At 43.4% G+C, this 22,672-nt stretch overlaps 1 protein-coding gene across 4 annotated transcripts in view; it reads right to left on the bottom strand.

Moving 5' to 3' along the window:
- atrn (attractin) overlaps positions 1-22,672 on the bottom strand; it is a 135,716-nt gene that overhangs the window by 74,114 nt on the left and 38,930 nt on the right. For all 4 annotated transcript variants that reach the window (XM_080784406.1, XM_080784405.1, XM_080784408.1 and 1 more), the window contains exons 11-23: positions 21,091-21,175; positions 18,866-19,089; positions 15,415-15,536; positions 13,131-13,269; positions 12,335-12,516; positions 10,714-10,933; positions 10,001-10,186; positions 8,265-8,510; positions 7,675-7,812; positions 4,815-4,908; positions 3,821-3,873; positions 1,803-1,897; positions 89-167 (exon numbers count right to left, since the gene is read on the bottom strand). In XM_080784406.1, the coding sequence (XP_080640532.1) occupies positions 89-167; positions 1,803-1,897; positions 3,821-3,873; positions 4,815-4,908; positions 7,675-7,812; positions 8,265-8,510; positions 10,001-10,186; positions 10,714-10,933; positions 12,335-12,516; positions 13,131-13,269; positions 15,415-15,536; positions 18,866-19,089; positions 21,091-21,175 (1,863 nt within the window). The remainder of the gene's footprint in view (positions 1-88; positions 168-1,802; positions 1,898-3,820; positions 3,874-4,814; positions 4,909-7,674; positions 7,813-8,264; positions 8,511-10,000; positions 10,187-10,713; positions 10,934-12,334; positions 12,517-13,130; positions 13,270-15,414; positions 15,537-18,865; positions 19,090-21,090; positions 21,176-22,672) is intronic.

The following is a 22,672-nucleotide window of genomic DNA, read 5'->3' as shown; positions in this document are numbered from 1 at the left end:
TGAAGCTGGTGGCCCAGGTGATGTTCAGTGAGGACCTACCAGTGAAGCTGGTGGCCCAGGTGATGTTCAGTGTTCAGTGAGGACCTACCAGTGAAGCTGGTGGCCCAGGTGATGTTCAGGTTGAAGTTCTTGGATGCATTGATGAACACGTCCAGATCCCGGTTTGGCTGATGACAGGAGAACAAGGACTTATGCTTTAACCACCATCATCACGCTCCTCATTATTGCCCTCGTAATAAACGTAACCGCATGGTATATGATGCCCGATATTGGACATGTCATAACAGGCTAACATTCTGCGAAAATAGGGGGACATTTGGTGAAAATCCACAACCATGCAACGTGTTGTGAACATTTTGTGTGTTATCTTTTAGCCCAAATGTCTGACTGTACCTCGTGTTGTTTTACATTTCGGTCCAATAACATATTCAATCTGTTGACAGCGCCAACCATTACTTTGGGACCATGTAATCATTATCCCGGAGCACATACACTGTGGTTGGAAATTGAATAATACGGAAATTCTGTCATATTCAGCAATCGGCATATGAATATTTTATGTGTGAATGAACAAATGCAGTGGTGCAGTGAGAATGAGCCAGCTGATCATTTCCATACAGCTGGTGGAGAACGTGGTGTTTACATGCATGCCAGGGACAAGATCTGTTTGGAACATGTACTGTACCAAATAATTCAAATAATAAATATTTGAACAGTTCAGGAGAGAAAGAAGTCGTCAAATCTAATAAAATAAAATAAAAATAGACTGAACATTCTGCCTGGTCTGAGAAGAAGTGCTAAATCACACATCTGCGGTATTGCAACATTTGGACGGGTGGATCAGAATGCCCAGATGCTGGGACCAGGTGGCTGGGACCAGGTGGCTGAGTGGACAAGCCCTCCTTTGCTGGGAAACCCAAACGCGTGGCTGCCAGTGTTCAGCAGCACACCAGACCACACGGGCCATTAAACCAAATCATTGTCTGGAAATGCCCTCTTTCTTTCCGAGTGTATGACAATGCACCACAAAGATGTATCGTTATGTTATCTTTGCATGTACGGAAAAATATATATCTTGCTACCACCTGATTTATACCCGTTACCAGGCTGGTGTCTCGCACTGACCTACAAGCTCACAAGGGGGGCATACGTTATGAGCTTGTACTGTAGATCGGCTATTTTCGGTACAACCAAGTACAAATCAGGCTTGAGTATTTATCATTTAATCTACTTTCTCTCAAAACTACAGATCAAGCATCCAGTCACTGTGCGAGAGATGATTACAGAGTTTTCTGAGTGACGTGATGCGATCAAGATCATCATAACATTTTGTCCTATACATTTCTGCTGAGTGAAATTCATTCACTTCACTCTTTTTTAAGGCTTGTTGAGTCATTAACACACAATGTTATCACTACCATCATTACATGTACTACTACTATGACAATTACAGCTTCAAGAACGGCAACTAAAACTACTGCTACATATTACTACCTATTACATATAACTACTAGCGTACTACTACGTACAAATACAACCTATACTGCTACAACTTCTACATTACAATATGCTGCTACTGTACTACTGTACGCTCTAGTATGATCAAGTAGGGCACTCATTTACGGAAAAAAATAAAACAATAACATGGAGATAAGAGGTTTCTGCCCGCCCGAAAGCAACAAAAAGGTTTTCTCCCTCAGCCTGCAGAATCACACACGCACGCACAATATGAACCAAAGTGATGGTCGGGCCGACAGACTGACAGATGCTGTGACTGTGGGGCGTAGTGTGGCACAACGTACCTCCTCGGGCGTGGCCACGAAGTTGATGGCGGTGTAGTAGCGGTCGTCCTCCTGAGAGAGGCTGAAGGTGAACTGGTAGTCTATCAGGAGGGTGTCTGTTTGAAGCCCAACAACACGGAGAGTCAGTGAGTGCTCGCTCTGTTTGTGTGTGTGTGTGTGTGTGTGTGTGTGTGTGTGTGTGTGGGGGGGGGGGGGGGGGTGGAACAGGTCACCCGCTGGCACTTTAGTCTTCAAAGAGAAAGGCAAAGCAGTGCGAGTTGTGTGCTTGTGTTATGAGAAAGCAGTCATTATGGATAGCGTGCGCGTGCCACAAGAACTGCTTGCCCACTCTAGTTTGAAAGTCAGTGACAGCGCGCGAGCGTGTTGTGACACAATGGCCAGATTTGTCTTGCTCAAATGTCAGACAAATTCATTATGACAGAGTGTCTGCTTGATGCCCAACAACAGGGAGTTGATCATTGCTGGGATATGCATGTGTGCATGCAAGAGAGACAGATAGAGAAGCATGCTATGTTTTTAATGGCCCACTCTCTGAGTGTGTCACACGCGTTCAGTATACTCTATCGTCAGGGTGACTGTTCGGGAGGGAGTCTAACAGTCAGTGTCTGTGACGTCTGTGTTTCTTTATAACAGCATGGCTCGTTCGCTCTCATTTGAAAGTCATATTACAGAACACATTCTTATAAGTCTATAAGGAGGGCCACTGTGTGTGTGTGTGTGTGTGTGTGTGTGTGTGTGTGTGTGTGTGTGTGTGTGTGTGTACAGCATGTAGATTGTGTATAGCTCATGTCGTCATGGTCCAAAATGACTTGGTTTATAGCCTGGCTAGATACAGCAATAATGCTATGTGCAAGATTCGTGCAAATCCCTCGATAATCATAGGGGATGGGAGCTCTTATGGTATTTGTACAGATTGTTTCCAGGAAGTACTCAAACCAAAATTGGTCGAGTTAGTCTTTAAAATGCTGTCGAACTTAAATTATAGCACCTTCAATGTAGCCAATTTAAAGCACATTTCCTAAGGTGGTCCTTGTTATACATATTTATGATGATTTCGCAAAGTTTCCAGTCCAGGAAAAAAAACATAAAAAAAAACTCCCACACGCTGCTGCCTCCGCTTGCATAATAGTAAACTATTATAAATATAACGTCTCAGTCCATGGAACCATCAGGTTATTTTGGCAAAGGGAAGGAACATTTTAAATGGACACACCAAGAGCAGGTTTATTTATTTTTTTCTCATGTGAACTTCTTTTTTATTTTTTTGTCTCCTATGCACCCGTCAACTACTCCTTAGTCCTTAGGTGTGCAGAAGCTTCTTTCTCTTGAAGTCTCTACGGTTTACTACCTCACTGGGAATTGAGCAAATGTATGGAGAAAAAGAAAAGAGAACCATGGACGTTTAATGTCCTCATTTTTTAATGGGTCATAATTGTGTTCTTAAAATTAGTTTAAATATACATTGCTCAGACAAAAGAAAATTCTGTCAGTGAAGCAAGGCTTTTGCTTCCTCTAAAGGCCACTTTTGACCAATCAATCATTCAGAGGTCTTGTTCTCTAACAAAGAAAGACATGGCAATGGAATGGCATAAATTGTCTCCGTCCTCGTACTTAAAGAGTCTATTTTGGGATGTTCCTGCTTCATCGCTATTTAGCTGACGAGTGAATGTTGCCTCTCAGCAACCACTGTGTGTACTCTGGAAACATGCTACTGTTATCTGTCCCTGGTGAAATGACAGTCATCAAAACACAGATAAGAGAAAGCCAGGGGTGGAATTCTAAAGAAAAAGAAAGCCTGCGGCATTCTGCAATTTTTGCTTTTATCTGCAGCTCAGTTGGTTTTTTTTAACCTGTGACTTTAAAATAAAAATAAAATAAGGAGCAGTCTCCTTCAAACTACTTTGATTGAAGTGCCTTGTCGTTGACCTGAACAAAGACGGGATTGTTAAAGCTCCCTGACATTAATGTCTCGAGAAGATGTCTGCCTGGTTCCGAAGGCAGTAGAAGGAATTACTTACAGTAGCATGTTCCTTTGAGGGGGTTGCCTTGGTAACGGTTCTCCACTTCACACCTGAAAGCAAAATGAAAAAAAAGGTGAAAGGAGAATTTGTTTTAATAACATTTGAGAAAAAGGAGAAATGACAAATGGGTCAAAAGATGGTGGGCAGAGTGGACAAAAAGTAGAAGTAACATTATGGAGATTGGAGATAGAATGGGGGAGAGGAAACTATGAAGATTTAGGTTTGGATTAATGCAGGCAGAGAGTGACAGAGGGAGGCCAACAGCTAGAAAGAGACAGGAGACAGATTATAATAATACTGAGACAACAATAAATAAACAACTCTACTGTTCCTGTGAAGGTAGAAAGTGAAATACAGTGAGCATGAATGATGATGAGGCGGCGAAACCAGGCTGGGGAGGTAGTTCATAATGTCACTCAGAAGGACAACGCCACATGTCCTAACCTTCAGCCATACCTCATATGGCCATACAGCCAAGAAACATTGAGATGGAAGAGTGTGCGCGGACGGACGGACAGACATACAGACGTTTTATTGGGTTTGATGGGCCCATGGGTTATCAAAATGAGTATCCATTACAGTCACAAGGTTTCTCTGCAACAGTAGCAATATAACGGTAGCAGTAGACATACTGTATGGTATGCGTGTATGCTTTCAATGCCAAAATTATGCAAAACCACAAAAACCATGCCTGTGACTGATGCAGAGGGAACACTCGTTTTGGTCCACGCGACAACGCATTCCGTCCAGTGTCTAGACAACCACGACGGTGCTCATTGACGTGTGACACCATTGACTGCTTGGCGAAGGCACGCCTCAAGGCCTGCCATTGATATAAAAAGTCATGCATGTGTTATAAAACCTTGCACATGCACAGTGTGTCGAGTGAACCATGGGAACCAACCGTGAGCGAGCGCTCACCCAGTAAGCAGAAGAGGTGATATAACAAGGGGATAACGACAGGGGACAGAGAATAAGGACGGTGACTCACAGGTGACAGCGGTCTCCTTTAATGCCCTTGGTGGTGCAGAAACACTTCCCATTCCCAGGGTTACACATGCTGGCGTGGCCGTTACACTTGCAAGCTGAGGGAAAACACAAGTACAGTTAGATGTTATTAACCTATGTAATAAACACAATGACTGTAGGGATTAAATAATCGTGATCGAGATCTCCCTGCCTAGTTTTCAATCCACTTTAAAATGGTGTAATCGCTTGTGTTGAGAAATATTCAACAGAGCGGAGAAGGAACGCGCAAGCTGTACGTCACCGCCGCCATTGCAATGGGCCTCAATTTCCCACAACCCATTGCATGCCAGTGCGACAGATCATTTTCCGATGACGTCATCAAAACGCGTCACCAATCCCATTCTGACCCCGTAAGTCTTAAAAATGATTAAAAACGTAAATTAAACAATGAAAACATAACTCGTGTAACTCGTTATTGGGAGGGAAGCTGTTGTACAGTCAATTAACTTGTGTAACTCATGTTAGGGGGGGGGGGGTAAGTGTTAAAAATACATTTTAATTGCATTGTGGTTGTTCAGGGTACTCAGAGACTAGGGAGAGGTACAAAATTTGAAAATGAATTAAAAATATATACCGGTATATAAAAAAGAAAAACCCAAGCTGAAAGAAGATCTATAATGACAAACTACACTGCACTCAATGCATCACCATAAAAAAAAGAAAACCCTATAAGACAATCAAGGTTGGGTGAAGCATGAGATGAGCTAAAAGTGAAAAGCTGTAACTTTAAACAAGCAGAAAGTTATAAGCTTGACCGGCTTCACCAGGGTTATTGCGTTGCCAATCAATCAATGAGCATTTTCAGGTTTCGGCACTCAGCATTTGGCTGTGTTATTGCATGGGTGAAATAGGCTCCTTGATGTCTCTCTCTCCGTTGGGATGAAAATAATAATAAAAAAAAAAGTAAAATAACTACAAAACTACTAAAACCACCAACAGTAAACGTTCCGCATCACTAATGCGTGTCACAAGTTGTTGAGGAGAAATGCAATGACATTCACTCACTTTAGGGATGATTACAAACTTTCCCAACTGTACCCAATTTCACTAATGAATATATATCACACAAATTGGGACATTCATTCAAAGGTTTGAGAGGTAATAATATTAATAATACAAATAAAATCACTTTATTCTGACATTACACTGGTCCCTTATATTGGGTTGGTCTCAGATATTACACTGGACTCACCTCCGGTGCTTTGATTAGGGCAGTATCGGTGTATATATTTGATTAAACTTGTATCTTTCCGCTGATGTCCCTGATTTGCCAGTTGTGTTCACAGCCCGAAATGCAGCTACTTGATGATTTATGAACTGATTTTCATGACAAATGTCTCTCATGGTAGCCAGTAGCCACTGGCAGATGGAAGTGCCAACCATCACATAATTTATATTATATCATCATCATCTATCTTGCAACAATACTGTATACAGTAGTAGCTGCTGTAGAGGTTCCCCCTTTGGGCATTTGTCCTGTGTCTATCCTGCATTAATACCACACACACACACACACACACACACACACAGACACACACAGTAGTAGTTATTGTAGAAGTCCCCTTCGGGCATAGATTTCTTGTTGCATTTATCCTGCATTGGTGATTGGTGAACAGTACAAAAGTCTGTTGTTTCGATGTCCCTGCACATCTTCCTACGGGTTGCAGTAATGTATACAGTTGTTGTAACGGTCGCCCTTGATTTATTCTGCATGAAATCTCAGAGCTGTACAAAATCTCCATGTTCTGTTGAGGACACAGCAGAAGCACAGCAGCAGTTCATACAGTAAATAAAGGACCTTGTCTGTGAGTGTTTTCCCTGCATTGTTGCTCTAGTTGTTGTGAAAGCATCTTGGCTTCTATTCCTAATATGAATCATGTAACAGTACTGTATTATCACTGATCGGTGGTTTAGTGAGTAAGTAAGTACACTTAGCCCTATAGTGACACATACACACATAAAAAAGCTCCATCCCCAGGGAAAGAAATACAAAAATAAGAGAGAGAGAGACATTGATAATGCTCAGTTAAAATATCTATTAGATAAACGGAGGGACAGCCAGCGGGATAATCAAGAACTGCTATACACATGTAAAATTGCTTGATCTAAGCCGAGATGTGTTGGCAGTGTGCCTTGCATTCTGGATGTAACAAAGTAAGATTGATTTTACACGTCGTCAATTGAATGCTTCAATAAAGCTTCATGAATTGAATTGATCGACTGACTGTCACTTTCAGCCATGGAGCAAATCTATATCACCCCCCCCCCCCCCCCCCCCCCCCCCCCCGAGGGTCACTTTACTTTACAGCTTGGCGCTAGTAAGCACAAACATACCATCTCACTGGAAGAGTATACAGAGACGCTAAATGAGGCTACATAGCCGCTTATTGACTGTCAGTCTTGGCTTGGAGTACAGTAAATCTTTAAAATCCCCAAAGCATGCTTCACTTTGTAGCTGAGAGCTGGTAAAATGAGCAAACCGTGTAGGGGTTTGTGGCGCGCACACACACACACACACACACACACACAGACATCCCTACTTCCGAGGTGTATATGAAGAAGTGGATAAAGTCTAAAAAGGTCAAAACTCCAGAAACACTCCAAAACCCCAAACATAACATATGCACAGTATACCAAAAAGCATAATGAAGCAATGCAGAGAGGTAAATTGGTTTACCGATTTCATCCACCGTTTGACCGCTGCTCTTACAGAGGGCAATAAATATTTAACATCCCCGGAGGAATAAAGCAAATACACAGTGCCTTAATGAAACAATACAGAAGGGCTGAATGATTTATTGATCGACTAATTGACAACTCACGCTGGCAGTTGCCCCCGTTCGTGGGGTCTCCGTAGAAACCGGAGATGCAGCTCTCGCAGTGTCGCCCGGTCGTCAGGTCTTCACACTTCTCACACACACTCTCGTTGACACACTGGCTGTGGCCGTTACACTGGCATGCTGTTCACACCGGTCATTGGACAGTGATGAGTGTAGGACATTGACAAAATGGAAGACATAGGTCAAGGTGAAATGTGACACAAATGCTGGTAGTGATGAAAGTCAATAATAGCACCGTTTTAGATGTTGTCACTGTCTGCAACAGGCGAGGTTGTCCCCAAAATGCAAATATATGTATTTGGAAATTAACTCTTAGTATTTGACTGCATGTTCATAGTATCTTGTATGTTACCACATTGAAGTCATCTATTCTTTTCCAATGACTAATATGTTAGTCATTAGTAATTTCTGGCTATTGTATTATGAACATGATTACATTACAATACACCGAGTAGCATTCTATTATTCATTTGTATTGTTGCTGTGCATATTGTATGTATTGAGTATCATATACCATTAAAAGCTCAAATAAATACAGATAATACAGATAAATACATTAAGAGACTCATCACCTGGACAGTGGATGAAGGACCAGTTGTACTTTGCTTCTCCGGGACACATGCTGGCATTGAGGGCTGGTTGGGGGCTGGAAGGGAGGCCGGGCAGGGTGGAGGGAGCAGGGACAGAGGTCTGGAAGGGTCCCCGGTATGAGCCCTCGATGCACTGGCCCTTCCCCGTGTTACTGGGGTCAGTGCACCAACCGCAGCCCGGCTGGTCCAGACACTGTCCACATGTTCTGTATCCTGAGCAGTTCTCAGCTGCAGCACGAAGACAAGATGTTTACATTGCTTTAATTTGTTTTAGAACTGAAAATTGATCACACACACAGAGTTCTGGATTTATTTTTAAATCAGGTGACCAGACAAAAAAAAAGAACAAGATTGGATTATTAATCATATTTAAACTTTCACCTTTTATGTTACATGTAAGTAAAAATGTCTCTCCAAATGTTCCACTAATGATTCTCAAGCTACCCATCTGATAGGGCTTGATCAATACTTGGGCACTGATATAGCTTGGATGCTCTTGACAAGACAAGAGCAGATGATCAGGCCACAGTGGCCATCACCACCGTCTCACCATTGAGCAAGGCACTTATTATTTTTCATTGTCATTGTCTTTCATTGCCAAACGTTAAACAATTCTAAATGCATCCTGCCCTGAACTCTTGCTATTAGTCTTCCTTATTACCACCATTCCTCTTGAGGGCTTTTAACCAGGCCTTTGTTGAAAATAAGAACTTGTCTCCTAATTGAACTGCCTGGTTAGATGAATAAAAACAAGCACATTAACAAAACAACAACAGGGCTCTGACTACTACACAACAAAAAAAATCTGTGGGGGAATGTGTTATTAACAATATACATGATATTCTAATCTCCAAACCTTTCGAGACGTCAATTGCACCTGCCTCAAAAAGGTTAAAAATAACCTGCATTAAGATAAAGTCAAATATGACTGATTCCCTGGAGGATATTGGGTTATTGCCACAAAGACAATAGCTCACATCACAACACAAATATGATTGGGAAAAAATGGCATACTGTGTTTTGTGTTTTCTTCAAAGTATGAGAAACATCAGTTAAATGTCATTACATAGCGCCCCAACAAATAACCTTCAGCAGGAGAATATCAGTATGCTGACTTTATGCTACCATCTCCCCCTTCATTTACTTTATAATGTGTGTATCTTTCCTTGTCCTTAGTTTATCCAATCTCTCAAACGTCAATTCAAGTCATGTGGGACTGTTCTGGCTTATGTGAAGGTTAAAGCTGTGGATTTGGGAAGAAAAATAAGTGCATGATAATTACAATAATTTTCCCTTTTTTTATGTCATCGAGCATACAAAATATATACCTTTGAACTTTGAAGTAAGGGGTCAGGTCAGCACACAATGAACCTTTTGTTGCTTGTACTGTACGTTAGATCCATTACTGTTCAAAGATAAGAAGTCTGCCCTCTTTGAGCACTTAAACCACAAACAGTTTTACATTTCTGAGGTTTCTGTTGCACTTCTCACTGAAAGGCAGTATGCCCAGTTCATACTTAGTCATAAGAAAGTGTGTCGTCACACTCGAAAAGAGCAAATTTGATTTCAATAAGTTGCATCGCAACAAGCTAATGAGTTTGTAGATCGGCTATTCTTGGCCCAGGACAGTGTCACATGACTAAGTATAAATCAGGCTAATGTAGCAACAATGACTAAGTTACATCCAGGGCAGGAAGGAGGAGATAACATATGCTTACGTGGACAGCTGTTCATGGTGTACCACTCCATGCACTGTCCAAAGGGGAAGGAGGCAACATAAGCGTTGGAGTCGACACACTGCTTCATGTTGCTGCACCACATGCACTCTGAGCTGCTGCTGGTACACTCGTTGCAGGTGGCCCGCATGGCGCATGGCGTCCGACACTGCTTGGCACTGTGGTTGGCTGGAAATAGCAGGTTGGAGACGAGTTAGACGATATGGGCATATCAGTCAGATCGGCGGTGTGAGGGCCGTGTAGCCCAAAACCAAAATACAAACCACTGTGAAATTATTTAAAGTATGTCATATTGTATGCTTTGCCATCTGAATTAAGGAACGATAGTGGAGACAGGACAGACTCCGGCAAGAAAACAAAAGTAAACCAAAATGGAAAAGACAGCTGGTTGTCGACTAGAATTGAAGGAGAGGATGGGGATGAAGAGAGACGTAGAGTTGGGCAGACTGTGTAGTCTAGTGCCAAAGAAATAAGCAGCCAGGAGGTAGAGCTCAGCTTTAATTGTCAAGTCAAATTGAAATACTGTACATCACTTTATCATAATTCATGTAATTTACAGACCAAACAGTCTTACATTCCAGGCTACTATTGTAATCACTAGTTGAGCACTCTTGGTCGCCAGTCTGCAGTCTGCACCCACCCACTCACAGGAGCACCAAACCAAACACCGTCTAATTTATTCTCTCTCAACCCACCTGGGCGTTCACAGAGGCTGCCGTTGACAGGGTTGATGCAGGTCTGAGCCTTGAGGCCGCTGGAGGCGGGCTCAGCCAGGTAGCCACAGAAGCCTGCGTCGCTGGGCTCTCCGGGCAGCCACTGGAGCGAGGTGTTGGTGAAGGGAGACATGTCCTCCCAGCACCAATAGGACACGTTGATCTTCCTCAGCCCCACCCATGGCGTCACTGTGGCTTTGTACTGCAACGAGACGCAAGGTGGAGTCAGTCTTCTCTCATAGGTCAGGGTTATTAACCCATTCTGACCTGAGATCAGATTCATACGAGGTTTCCACTGGACACACACTGGTCTGATTAACCCATTCTGACCTGAGATCAGATTCTAAAAATGTCAGTCGTTAACCAAAATGGGTTCCCGTTCAGAATGGGTTAAAATTACATTTTTAAAAGCTTTTATATTGAAGGCCTTTATGACCCCTCAATGAGTCATATTCGTACTGGTACATAAAAAAAATAAACATTAGTAGCATTTGTATAATGGATATTGATGGAAATGAAATATCTATATAAACATGCTCAGAGTGGGACAATGTCGGGTATCTGCTCTGTAAAGTGTCTTGAGACAAATTGTGATTTGGTAATTGGTATAAAAAAAGTAATTAACATCAAGGTAACTTTTTCACCATTTAGAAATTATGCTTACACTTATGTAGGTTTAAGTGGAAATGTCATGCATTATAAATACTAATGGAACTTTTGTGTATGAATTATGAATGATGCTTAAATTGGTTTGTAAGTGCAAGTTTTATGCATAAGAAACTTTTTAAACAAAGGGCCTATGGCAAAGGAGTTATTCATGGGGTTATTTCTATTTAGCTAAACATTCATGAACTTCATTGTCTAGTTATGTACAAATGACTGTGCTTTTGTGTTGTCTGTGCTTACAGTAACCTCTTCAAATAAGTTTGCTGTGCATTTTAAATGTCAGAGGGATTCTTCTATTGCACTAATCAAAATCCACTGGTCTCTGTGTGTGGCATTAAGTGGAACTTGAACTTGACTTAATAGACTGTGTAATCCATCCCAGAAGAAATCAATTGAAATGCAGTAGCAGCAGCAGCAGCAGCGTGGTAAACAAAGAGGGCTCTGTCTCTGGCAGCCCTAGGTTGAATTACTGTTTGAAATGGATTTCATTGCCTTGCTGGGATTGACTGATAATGTCTAGAAATGGCTGAACTGCCCTAAAGGGTAAAACTCATCAATATAAGCACTACAAGTAGGATTTCTGTGATTCAAAGTCTTTGGGCGCACAGCGAGTTCTGGAGGTCTTAATCTTGACTGGATTCACACTTTAGCCACTCTTTTTTATTCAGTCTATGACACAATCTTCCTCTTATTTTTCCCATATATTTTGTCCACCACCACTATGACATGTGTGATCTACAAGCTCACAAAGTGCCGCGCAGATGGGCCATTTTGGCGACGAGATTTGGTATAGACGGAAAAGAGCAGTCCAAGTACAGTTGCAACTACTGCAGGTCCGTTTTGACTAAGAATAGAGCATCTACTGCAAGTGGCTAAGCTCTACACTTATGATCCATGTTCTCCTGACCTCCAGCACTATGATCCGTATTCTCCTTACCACAACACTCATGATCTGCAGCTCCTTCAGGACAAAGTCCACCTTCTTCTGGGTGGTGAGGGACGCCAGCACCGCGTTGTGGCTGCGGCAGGCCAGCTTGGCGTTGTCGTACGAGTCTTTGGCCGTGATAAACTTCAGGCAGGAGTTACCCACCAAGTGCCAGGTCTCGCCGCACACGTTCTCTGTAGAGCAGAGAGACAGAAAGACATAGAGAGAGATATAAACATACATGGGGGGGGGAGAGAGAGAGAGAGAGAACGAGAGAGAGAGAGGGTAGTTGATTAGTGCCAAAACCACAGATATTAAGTATTAACCCATTTTGACCTGAGATCAGATTCTAAAAATGTCTTCTACATCCTGACAGTTTTCTGAAAAAGCTGCTTTTTTATGTCAGTCGTTCTTCGATTTTTCAAAAACAGCAGACCTACAAGCTCGTAGCGCGCCACTCGGTGGCGCGCTATGAGCTTGTAGATCTGCTATTTTTCAACAGCTAAAGCATAACATAATGAAAGGTTCCTTCTGAATAGTGTTATGAAGTTGTTACAAGAGGCATATCAATAGAGACAGAAAGTGAGGTGGTTGAGTCAAATAGGCCCCCGGTTTGTGTGCATGCATGCACATCTTTATTTGCATAAAGGGATGCATTATATGGCGAGTTTGTCATATAGTGCATGTGTTTGTGACTGTGTGCCATTTATGACAGCAACCCGTCTTATCCTGCCCAGTGTGTGCGCAGACGTAGGTTTATTTGCATGATGTGACATTTACTGGATGCAATTTCAATAGCAGCAGCTACCTGGCAGAGAAATACACTCCTGGTTGCGTGACTCCCACTGGCAGTTCTGGTCCACAGAGCAGCTCTTACAGCTGGTCTTCTTACTGCAGATGAACGCAGGATTGTCCTTAGGACAGAGCTCATACTCTGCTATGGCACCCTGGAAATACAGCCAAATAGAACAGGGTACAACAATGAGCCGGATGTGGAACGTTTGCCTTTGGCTTTGCTGTGGCAGCTTTCGAAAAGAGACAACAGTACAGGAAGAATCAACCACAATAAACCAAGGCCACTTTAACCGAGCCTCCAGTTAAGATTCCCATTAGTGTTTTACAAAGAAATTGGAAAGTACAACGCCCTTGTGAGGCCCCGGTAGAAGCCAGGTAAATCAATTAAAGATACAACAAATACAAGCCATCCATCTCTTACGCATTGCGGGGGATGAGGAGTTATTACATTTCTTGCAGCATAAAGAGAACAGTTTGTGGTGTACATAATGAAATATTAATTTCATCACATACTGTATGGAATGTGCAAGAATTTCATTATTAAGACGACGTGAACCTTTTATGGTTATGAGACTCGGCTGGGAAAGATGAAAGTGCTTGTGCTATAATGAAAGACAATTTCATTATGCATGTAGAATGTTGTATTTGAGTTTATTTATGAACGCACAATCATCCGACATGAGAAGCACCTGATGGGTATTTAGTAGAACTTGATGGGGCTTGAATATTTACAGAGTCTAGTTAATAAATAAATATGCATGCCATGGGTTACTGCATTTATCTTCATTTGCTTCCTGATTCGTTAGCTTGACAGATTTACAAACAGATTATTTCAGGATCAAAAGGTTGTAGAGAATGAGACATTTCCCCAGCTGAACATTGACGCCTGATGCAACCTATACATTGTTCTACCTTTGATGTCGGCGCGCTCTCTGTGTCTCATCAGCTATTGCTATACATGTAGCAACATAACTATTTAAAAAAAGAATTCATCAGAATTTGAAGGTTTTCAGAAACCTTACTGTAGGTCAGGCCCTAGGGTTAGGGTTAGGAATCAGACATCAATGGGTGAAGTATCTAGGGGTCTTGTTCACGAGTGAGGGGAGGACAGAGAAGGAGATCAGCCGGAAAATCGGAGCGGCAGGGGCGGTATTGCGGTCGCTGTACCGCACTGTTGTGACGAAAAGAGAGCTGAGCCCGAATGCAAAGCTTATGACCGAAAGTCATGACCGAAAGAATAAGGTTGCGGATACAGGCGGCCAAAATGAGTTTTCTCAGCCGGGTGGCTGGCATCTCCCTTAGAAGTTCAGTCACACGGGACAGAGTAGAACCGTTGCTTCTTCGCTTAGAAAGGAGCCTGCTTAGATGGTTCAGGCAACTGGTAAGGATGCCTCTCGAGCGTCTCCCTAGGGAGGATCTCGATGCACGTCCCACTGGAAGGAGACCCACCTGGGCATGACCAAGGATGAGATGGAGGTATTATTATCTCCAAACTGGCCTGGGAACGCCTCGGGAATTAAGTTACTAATGTTGCTCTGGAGGGGGAAGCCTGGAGCTCTCTGGTGGAGCTGTTGCCCCCACGACCCAACTACAGAAAAGCGATTGAAGATCAATGGATGGATCAAAAGGTTGTAGGTTCAGTCCCTCACCTGCCTAGGGCTGGGTGATATGGACAAAATCAGATATCACTGACCAAATACCTTTAGATTGTTTTAACCCAATGTTTGTTTTCTCACTGCCGTTTCTACCATTGTTCCTTCCTATCATAGGCTAATTAGTACATTTAAAGGGGAATTCACGTCTCACTTGTTCTGGTGCTTTGAGTTTTACTGATTAGTACAGCAATGTTAAGATTGACATCGGGTGCATTATTGTTTTTACACATGAATAGATTAACTGTGAACCCACTTGAACACTCTTTTCAAGTTTCACATTAACTGGCATTAAACCGGCATTAATCCGACAAATCCACCATTAGTCACAGCATGTGCACCGCGAGCGTCTTAAAACAGTATCCATACTGTTTTAAGATGCTCTCGACCTTCAGAAGCGTTTATATTGTAACCTCGACACAGCAACTTCCGAAATGACCCCAGAACATCCACGTTGTGTTCGGTCACCGCGGATGGCACCTAGATTACCACAAAACAGGCTTTTAAAACGTGCCACTTTGTTTACTTCTTCCCACTGGCTACGGCCGATCACGTGACACGCGCATCGATAAGTGTAAGTGTTAGGTAAAGAGCCTGTTTGTATCACTACATGGCCCGACGTCAAGCCTGGCCCAGCTTCCTTACCGTGGCAGCGGTACAGTTGCTCCCCATGGAAAGACATTTGCCTGAACACCACTGGCAGCCATTGGTGTTAGCCGTGCAGCTGTAGCAGTCGTCATACTGGTCACACATCTTGTCTTCAGCATCTGGATGGAAAATGGAAAATTACACAACTATGAGATTTGAAAACACCTGCTGAAATAACAACAGTGACAGTTGGTGGTGAAAACCAACCAAACGCTATTTCCGTGCTCGGACCCAGGGACCCACATAGCTCCGCACTCAAAAAGAAAATCACTCAGACAGATTCTTCCAGTTTACTTTCCAAGCTAATATGCTATTAGCAAATAGCCAAATACTACCTTGTTACGATAATGGCATAATGGCCATCGGGAATTGCAATTACCTGGGTTGAGGAATCACCAGTATTGGAATGTGGTTTTGCCAAAATTGATTGCCTGTCTAACAAATCCGTTCCCCCTCTTTCCACTGAGGTGGAAGAACGCATCACTGCATGTCTGGCTGCATCTCTCTTCTTCCCAGCTGAGTCCTGCCCCATGCAGGTCCTGCATAGGAGCTACCGTTAACTATTTCCATAGATTACGCATTGGTAACTTCGGTTCCAGTTGTCCTTGTTCAGTCAGCTCTCATTTAAAGCACACATTACAGCGGCCACTCGATTCTGTAGGTTTGCACCTTCCTCACCCAGGAGTCAGCCCAGCTACTTATCCAGGCATCAGTCTTATCAAAACTTGGACTATTGTTAACTGCCTCCTTACTGGCAAACCGGCATGCGCACTAAAGCTTCTCCAATTGATCCAAAATGCTGCAGCTCGCCTGGTCTTCAACCAGCCAAATGTCTCACATGTCTCCCCCTTTCTCTTCTCCCGCCATCGGACCCTACAAACCCTCCCGCTCGCTCAGATCAGCCGACGCAAGGAGGCTGAAAGTACCTTCGCTAAAAACGCCGGGACAGCACTCCACACGTCCCAAACTCTTCTCCCTTCTGGCTCCAAAACGATGGAATGCACTTTCCATAGCAATCAGAACTGCAGACTCACTCCCAATCTTCCGCCGTAGTCTGAAAACCCAGCTCTTCAGACTCCATCTTAGCCCGTAGCCAGGGCCGTAGCTGACCATTTGGTTGCCCTACTCGTAGGATATTTGTGCTGCCCCCCTCCCGACGAGAGCGCTGCTATTCCTCATGCAGATCGGCTATTATCACTGTTTGTGAGGACGCACACACAGCCGCTTGTCATTACGCGGCGGAGCCGCAGAGAAAATTGTTATGAGGGTCGGCTTGGCACTTTTTGGCACATTTTGTTGCCCCTCTCGGCGTGCCATAGCACTTGCCCTAGCCTCGACAACCTTACATGCGTACTATGCATAGGCTCAACTTATATAACTTCGATAGCATTTTATATAGACATAGCATTATATTGTGTATACACATACCGGTAGTTTCATTATATAGATATTCCACTAATTCCACTGTTCTTAGCTTACGTACCTGTATGATTCATGATGACTATTTTTATGTATTTAATGTATTACCATGTTTTTGAGTGGTGCAACCACTCCCTTATTGAGTGGTGCAACCACTCCCTTACAGAGCTGTGTGTGTGCCTGGCTGGCTGGCTGGCTGGCTGCCTGCCTGTGTGGGTGCCTGGGTGGGTATGAGCACAAAAATAGCATGGTTGTTTTTCACCACCTGTGCGCAACCTAACACACACACATATTAACTGTATATATATGATGATTTCGGGTGTGCCAGTACAGTACAGTGACAGTACAGTAGAGGGTACAGTAGAGGGACGCCCACACGGTAACTCTGTCATTTCTCTACCGTTTCGGACGTGGGGCTGCTCGCCGGAACCGGGCCGGCACCCTGGCAGTGGTTCTGTGGGACCACTGCACTGATTGACTGTAGCTGAAACTGTCAATCTGACACCACTCATCTGGCTGGAGAGCAGAACTCCATCTCCCGTATAACCCAAGAGAGATAAGACTTCTGTGGAGAGTAACCATGGCGCCTGCCAGACAACAACAGAGCAGAGGCCAACACAACACGCCACGGTATTACAATTCTGTGAGAGATATTCCAAGTCACGGTTTTCATCCCCCGCGACCTCTGTAGGAGCTGACCTCCCGCAAAATGAGACTGGCCTCGTCGGGAGGAAATTGAGGATGTTTTGGTGGCCGTGATGAAACAGCAGAACCACACAGGAGTCTCAGTGGGTAGGAGGCTGGCTATGGCCTGCTGCCCGGTATCATTATTCATACCACTCCCCACACACACACACACACACACACACACACACACTGGCCCTTTAGCACGTACAGTACTGTAGACATGGAAACCCAGAGAAACACAGGCACACACAGACGGTATAAAACAAAATTGCACACAAACATGGCACATGCAGATAGATATATGCATAGACGCACCAGATCCAATCACCCATACTGTACGCACACCAACACTCACCCTAGTTAAACGCACTGCAAGTTTTACCGTTTTCAATCTGACTCACAAGGCTGCACCTGCAGCTGTCTATCACAAACAAGCCTGATCAGACCGCATGTGCGACACACGCCGAGAGACAGGAGTCTGATTGAAAGTCACGGTACCAAAAATTCCGATGAGATCTTAGGGGGAAATTTAAATAATTGAATAAATGAAATCTAGAATAATATCAAGAGAGCAGAAGCATATGTCCTGCAGCTGCTGAAGATCAATGAAATTGTAGGGACATGCGCCACAGGCTGTGGGATTGTAAAAAGGATGAGAAAATAACTTTTCCCCATCCCGTCGGACAAACTGGCAGGTGGAATCCAAGATTTACCTTTTTTTTTAATATGCCATGTTATATTTTAACATGGCAGGATGAAGACGTGTTATGTGAAGCTCTCCACTGATAACTTAAACTGACATAACAATGAGGGGTTCTTCAGTAGCAGCACTGTGTGCTTGCGCTGCATTGCCGTGCAGGGTGGTGCATTTTAGCATTACATTATTGCCTGCTTAAGGTAACGACACATAGTGTTCAGAAAGAGTTAGTTCTTTACTGTAGTTCTGTTCGGGACATTACTTAAAGACCGGTGCAATGTCATTTTTGTTTTTTTACTTTGAAGTTTCAAAATGGAGTAGCTCTGCAATTAAAATCAGGCGTGTTTGAAGGAATGCCCAGCTATGGGAATCAAACAGGTGGATTTATATTCACAAGAGTTGATCTATGTCACCAGGCAGTACGTTTTTGTTTACAGGCTTTATAAGGCACTTTTGATATAAAAATCACACCTGTGTGAAGTGAGTCCCATTTGTGGCGACTCGAGTGCGATTTAAGTAGAAGTCTTTAACTCGAGTCGCCATCTCTGCCTTCTGGCAGAGTCAGGTTAGGACCGCGGTCAAATGCATATTAAAAACACTTGAGAACCACTGCTATATATAACACACAAATGCGTCTCAACCTACACGTGCTGGCGTTGCAGGAGACCAGGAGCTGCTGCTGGTCCGGGGCGCTGGTGCTGCTCTCCCACGGCATGCAAGCTCCCTGGGTGGCGTTCCACTGGCAGCGGACCCCCGGCCAGGACTGGCTGCAGGATGCCAGACTGGAGAAGGCAAAGCAGCTGGGAGATGTGTAAGCCAACACGTCGCTCAGCAACAGGCTGTTAAAGCCCCCGAAGACGTACATGACGCTGAAAGGAGCAGAGAGGGCAGAGAGAGGAGGGCAAGAGAGCGTGTAAGTGTGGATGAATACAGAGTGTGCACACGACGTGAACTGCAAACTTGTCTCTCGATCGAATGAGGGTTAACATCTGTGAGACAAAAGGCACTAGGTAAGAATGAAGAGCGAGGCTTAGAGACAGAGAAAGAGGGGGATGTAATGAGACACAGACATTGCGAGAAGAAGAAAAGGAGAGACGGTGGCAACACAACGGGATAGAGAGACGAAAGAAGATGTTGAAATGAAAGCTTCCACAAATCTGACGGGACATGGCAGGTACGAGCCAGCAGGGAGGCAGGGCTGAGAGAAAGGTGAGAAACAAGCAGGGTACATGAAAGACACAGATTAAATAAATAAAAAAAGATGGGCTCAGTTCTCTCTCCCCCTCGAGAGACAAATCTCCACCCTTCCTTCCCCAAGGTCAGCCCCGGCTCAGAGTGTGAACGGCAAACTGTGCAGGAGCGGTCCTTAGTCTGACAGTCTATTCCTCCATCCCTCCCTTCCATAGCAAGTCAGTTAATTCCACGTACAAGCACCCCTCTTCCTGTGCGAACGGCCCTAGACAGCTCCCCCCCTGCTGGTGGGGGCCAGGGTGCCTCCCAGCGGAGCACTGCGAAATCCACAAGGATTATGGAGAGGAAGCAGCGGTAGGAGGAATAAAAAAGAGCCCCCCCCTCCAGCTGGGAGAGAGGATGAGGGGAGGAAGAGGAGGCAAGAGGGGAAAAGAAAGATGAGAGATTGAAGGAGGAGGTAGCCTGGATGAAGCCGATTCTTTTTCAGTTGACATCGTCAACTGAAACGGTAAATAACTGATTTTCAACTTTGCGTGGAGGCATATGAATTAATTAGCCTTCAGGAGGAGAAGAGGTGGAGGAGAAGAGGTGGGGGAAGGAAAGAAAATGTACTATATGAGGAAGTGTATAAATGGATGGATGGATGGATGGATGGATGGATGGATGGATGGATGGATGGATGGATGGATGGATGGATGGATGGATGGATGGATGGATGGACTGACGGACGGACAAATGGATGGATTGGAAGCCGTCAGTAATATCACAGAAAAAAATATGATTTGCGTGTGTGAGTTAATGAATGAAGCGTGAAATTGATTCATATTTCTGAATAAAACACTAAACGAATCAATGAATGAATTAATGGCATCTTTACTTCCACCCCAAGGGAAGAGGATGATTGCTGAGTTGACCAACTCTTGCAGTGTAATATTCCTTCCTCACATTTCTCCATAACAGTATATGATATTTGAATAACTGATCGCTACCTCTTCTTCAGCGGGTGGTAAATCCGAGATAAGACTTATTGATGATGATAACTCATCTCCTCACACAACCACCATGTCTAGCATAATAAATTCATATGAGGTTCCAATAATGCAAAAAGCCGTGCATGAATAATAGATGTCACTCATGTACAGTAATGAAAAATCATCTAATGTCATGGTGTAATTGAAACTTTTACATGCAAGTCTCATATCTGTGGCCATTTTATTCTTACATCATATGCCCCTTGAGTATGACGGAAGAGAAAAATGGTCTCCATGAATATGGTCAATTGGAAAACAGTAGAAGTAGTCCACACAGGTGAGAGACAAAAGAGAGGATTCCATTCTTAAGCCAGGTTGTGTATACACTCTTCAGCCATCGATATATAAAAATGAATAAGACAGCAGGAAAGGGTCATCTCGGTTAAGAAATGTTAACATGCTATTTGTAGTAAAATGATCTTTATATGAAGATCATACATGCATTGCCATATGTTTGGCTAATAAACAAAGTTTGCACTGCATGTACATACGGTATGTATGACTTAGAAATCGCTACAAAATCCATAAGTGAAGTTGAACTGGAGTTTGTAGTGGAATGGGTACACACAAGTATACTAAGATGACACACGTACAGACTTGCAAAGGTCTAAAATATGAAGCCTAGTCAAATGGTTTTATTATGATTACCCGTCATTGAAGAGTGCAGAGTGTCCAAAGCGGTTGACATCGTGGTGAAGGTCAGGTCTGGGCAGCACAGCCCATTCGTCACACGCTGTAAAACATAGACACAGAGACAGAGAGGTCACGGCTTTGACCCTATTTCTATGTATGACATCACACATGTAACGGCAAATCAAATGGAACATGATTGACGTGACCTACAGGGCAGTCCGTTAGAGGGACCATCGGTTAACCCAAAGGTCACACATTTGATGCCAACATCAGGAAAACCCAAGAAGAAGAAACCACCTAACTCCAAAATGTTTTTTTTTTCTTCAGGAAATGAAACCAACATGTAAAGCATGGATAAAAAAATCAAAACCCTAAAAAAATTAGTTTCTCCCCGACAGCAACAGATATACTGTATATCGAGTGGACGATCCAACATATTCGTGTAAATATGATTTATTTTCTGTTTGGAAACGTACGTCTAACATATGGTTTTCCTTTTTTCCCCTTCCTATATAGTCTACTATTCCTGCTGTATGTCATCAACAACATTAAACCGTGCTGACAGGCGATGACAGTGGATAAGAAACATCTCATAACCAGAAGGGCGAAGCTTTAATCCTTGTGACAGCAAAACCCTTACCACATATGAAATGATACACATCCTCAGAAAGAGTCTATTGAAATGACAAGTGATTGATGTTCCCTGGGGGGATTGGGGGGCGTTTTCTTTTAACCTGAAGGTCACAAGTTTGAGCCTTGCAATAACCCACCAAATATATTTGAATTTCCTCTCATATATCCAAATTATAAGAAATCTGCCAATATGCTAACCACTTTATCCCTGGCCGGCATCCCTGGGTGCGTTCTCCAGACAGAAATCTAAACAAAAACAAATTCAGACCTGTGTGAAGTGAGGGGCGCCAATATATTAAAGTCTAACTCATGTTGATTAGGTGATGTAATGGTGATGTAAAACAAACGGTGCCAACACAAACATTAAACGCCATTAACAATAAAGAGACAATATGACGTAATGAGGCACATGATGACGTAAATTGTCCCTTCGTTGTCAATGGCGTACAAAATAGACGATCTACAAGCCCATTGTGATGTTTTGTGAGCTTGCAGATTGGCTATTTTCTGTCGAAATAGGGCTTAAGTTAAGGAACAAGGTCTTATAAATCATATCATATAAAATATGATATGAATTCAACACAAGTGATGTGAAATCCGTCATAATTCAAATTCATATGAAATCAAATGTCTCTATAGATGACAAGGTGGCCTCGGCAGGGGCACAAGAGAGTCCTGTGACAGTCAAGCTCACGCCAAACATGGCACATTACACAAACATGTCCTCAATGACATTATAATCACATGGCATGTGACTGATGTGTCCTAGAGGGGCCACAGCCAGAAGCGGACAAATTTGACCCCTGAAACAGCTAAACTATCTACACATATTAAATACAGCAGCACATTAGGTTGACATGCAATATAATTATGGTGAGACGGAATAGCATCCCATAGCCAGAAGGTCATGCATGGGCTTTGATGCTTGTGGGAGCAAACCCTTTCCTCATACCAAATGATCATT

The sequence above is a fragment of the Protomyctophum bolini genome, assembly GCF_963924005.1.
Source record: "Protomyctophum bolini genome assembly, chromosome: 15".
In the NCBI taxonomy this organism is placed as follows: Eukaryota; Metazoa; Chordata; class Actinopteri; order Myctophiformes; family Myctophidae; genus Protomyctophum; species Protomyctophum bolini.
This window is presented reverse-complemented; position numbering and strand designations above follow the sequence as displayed.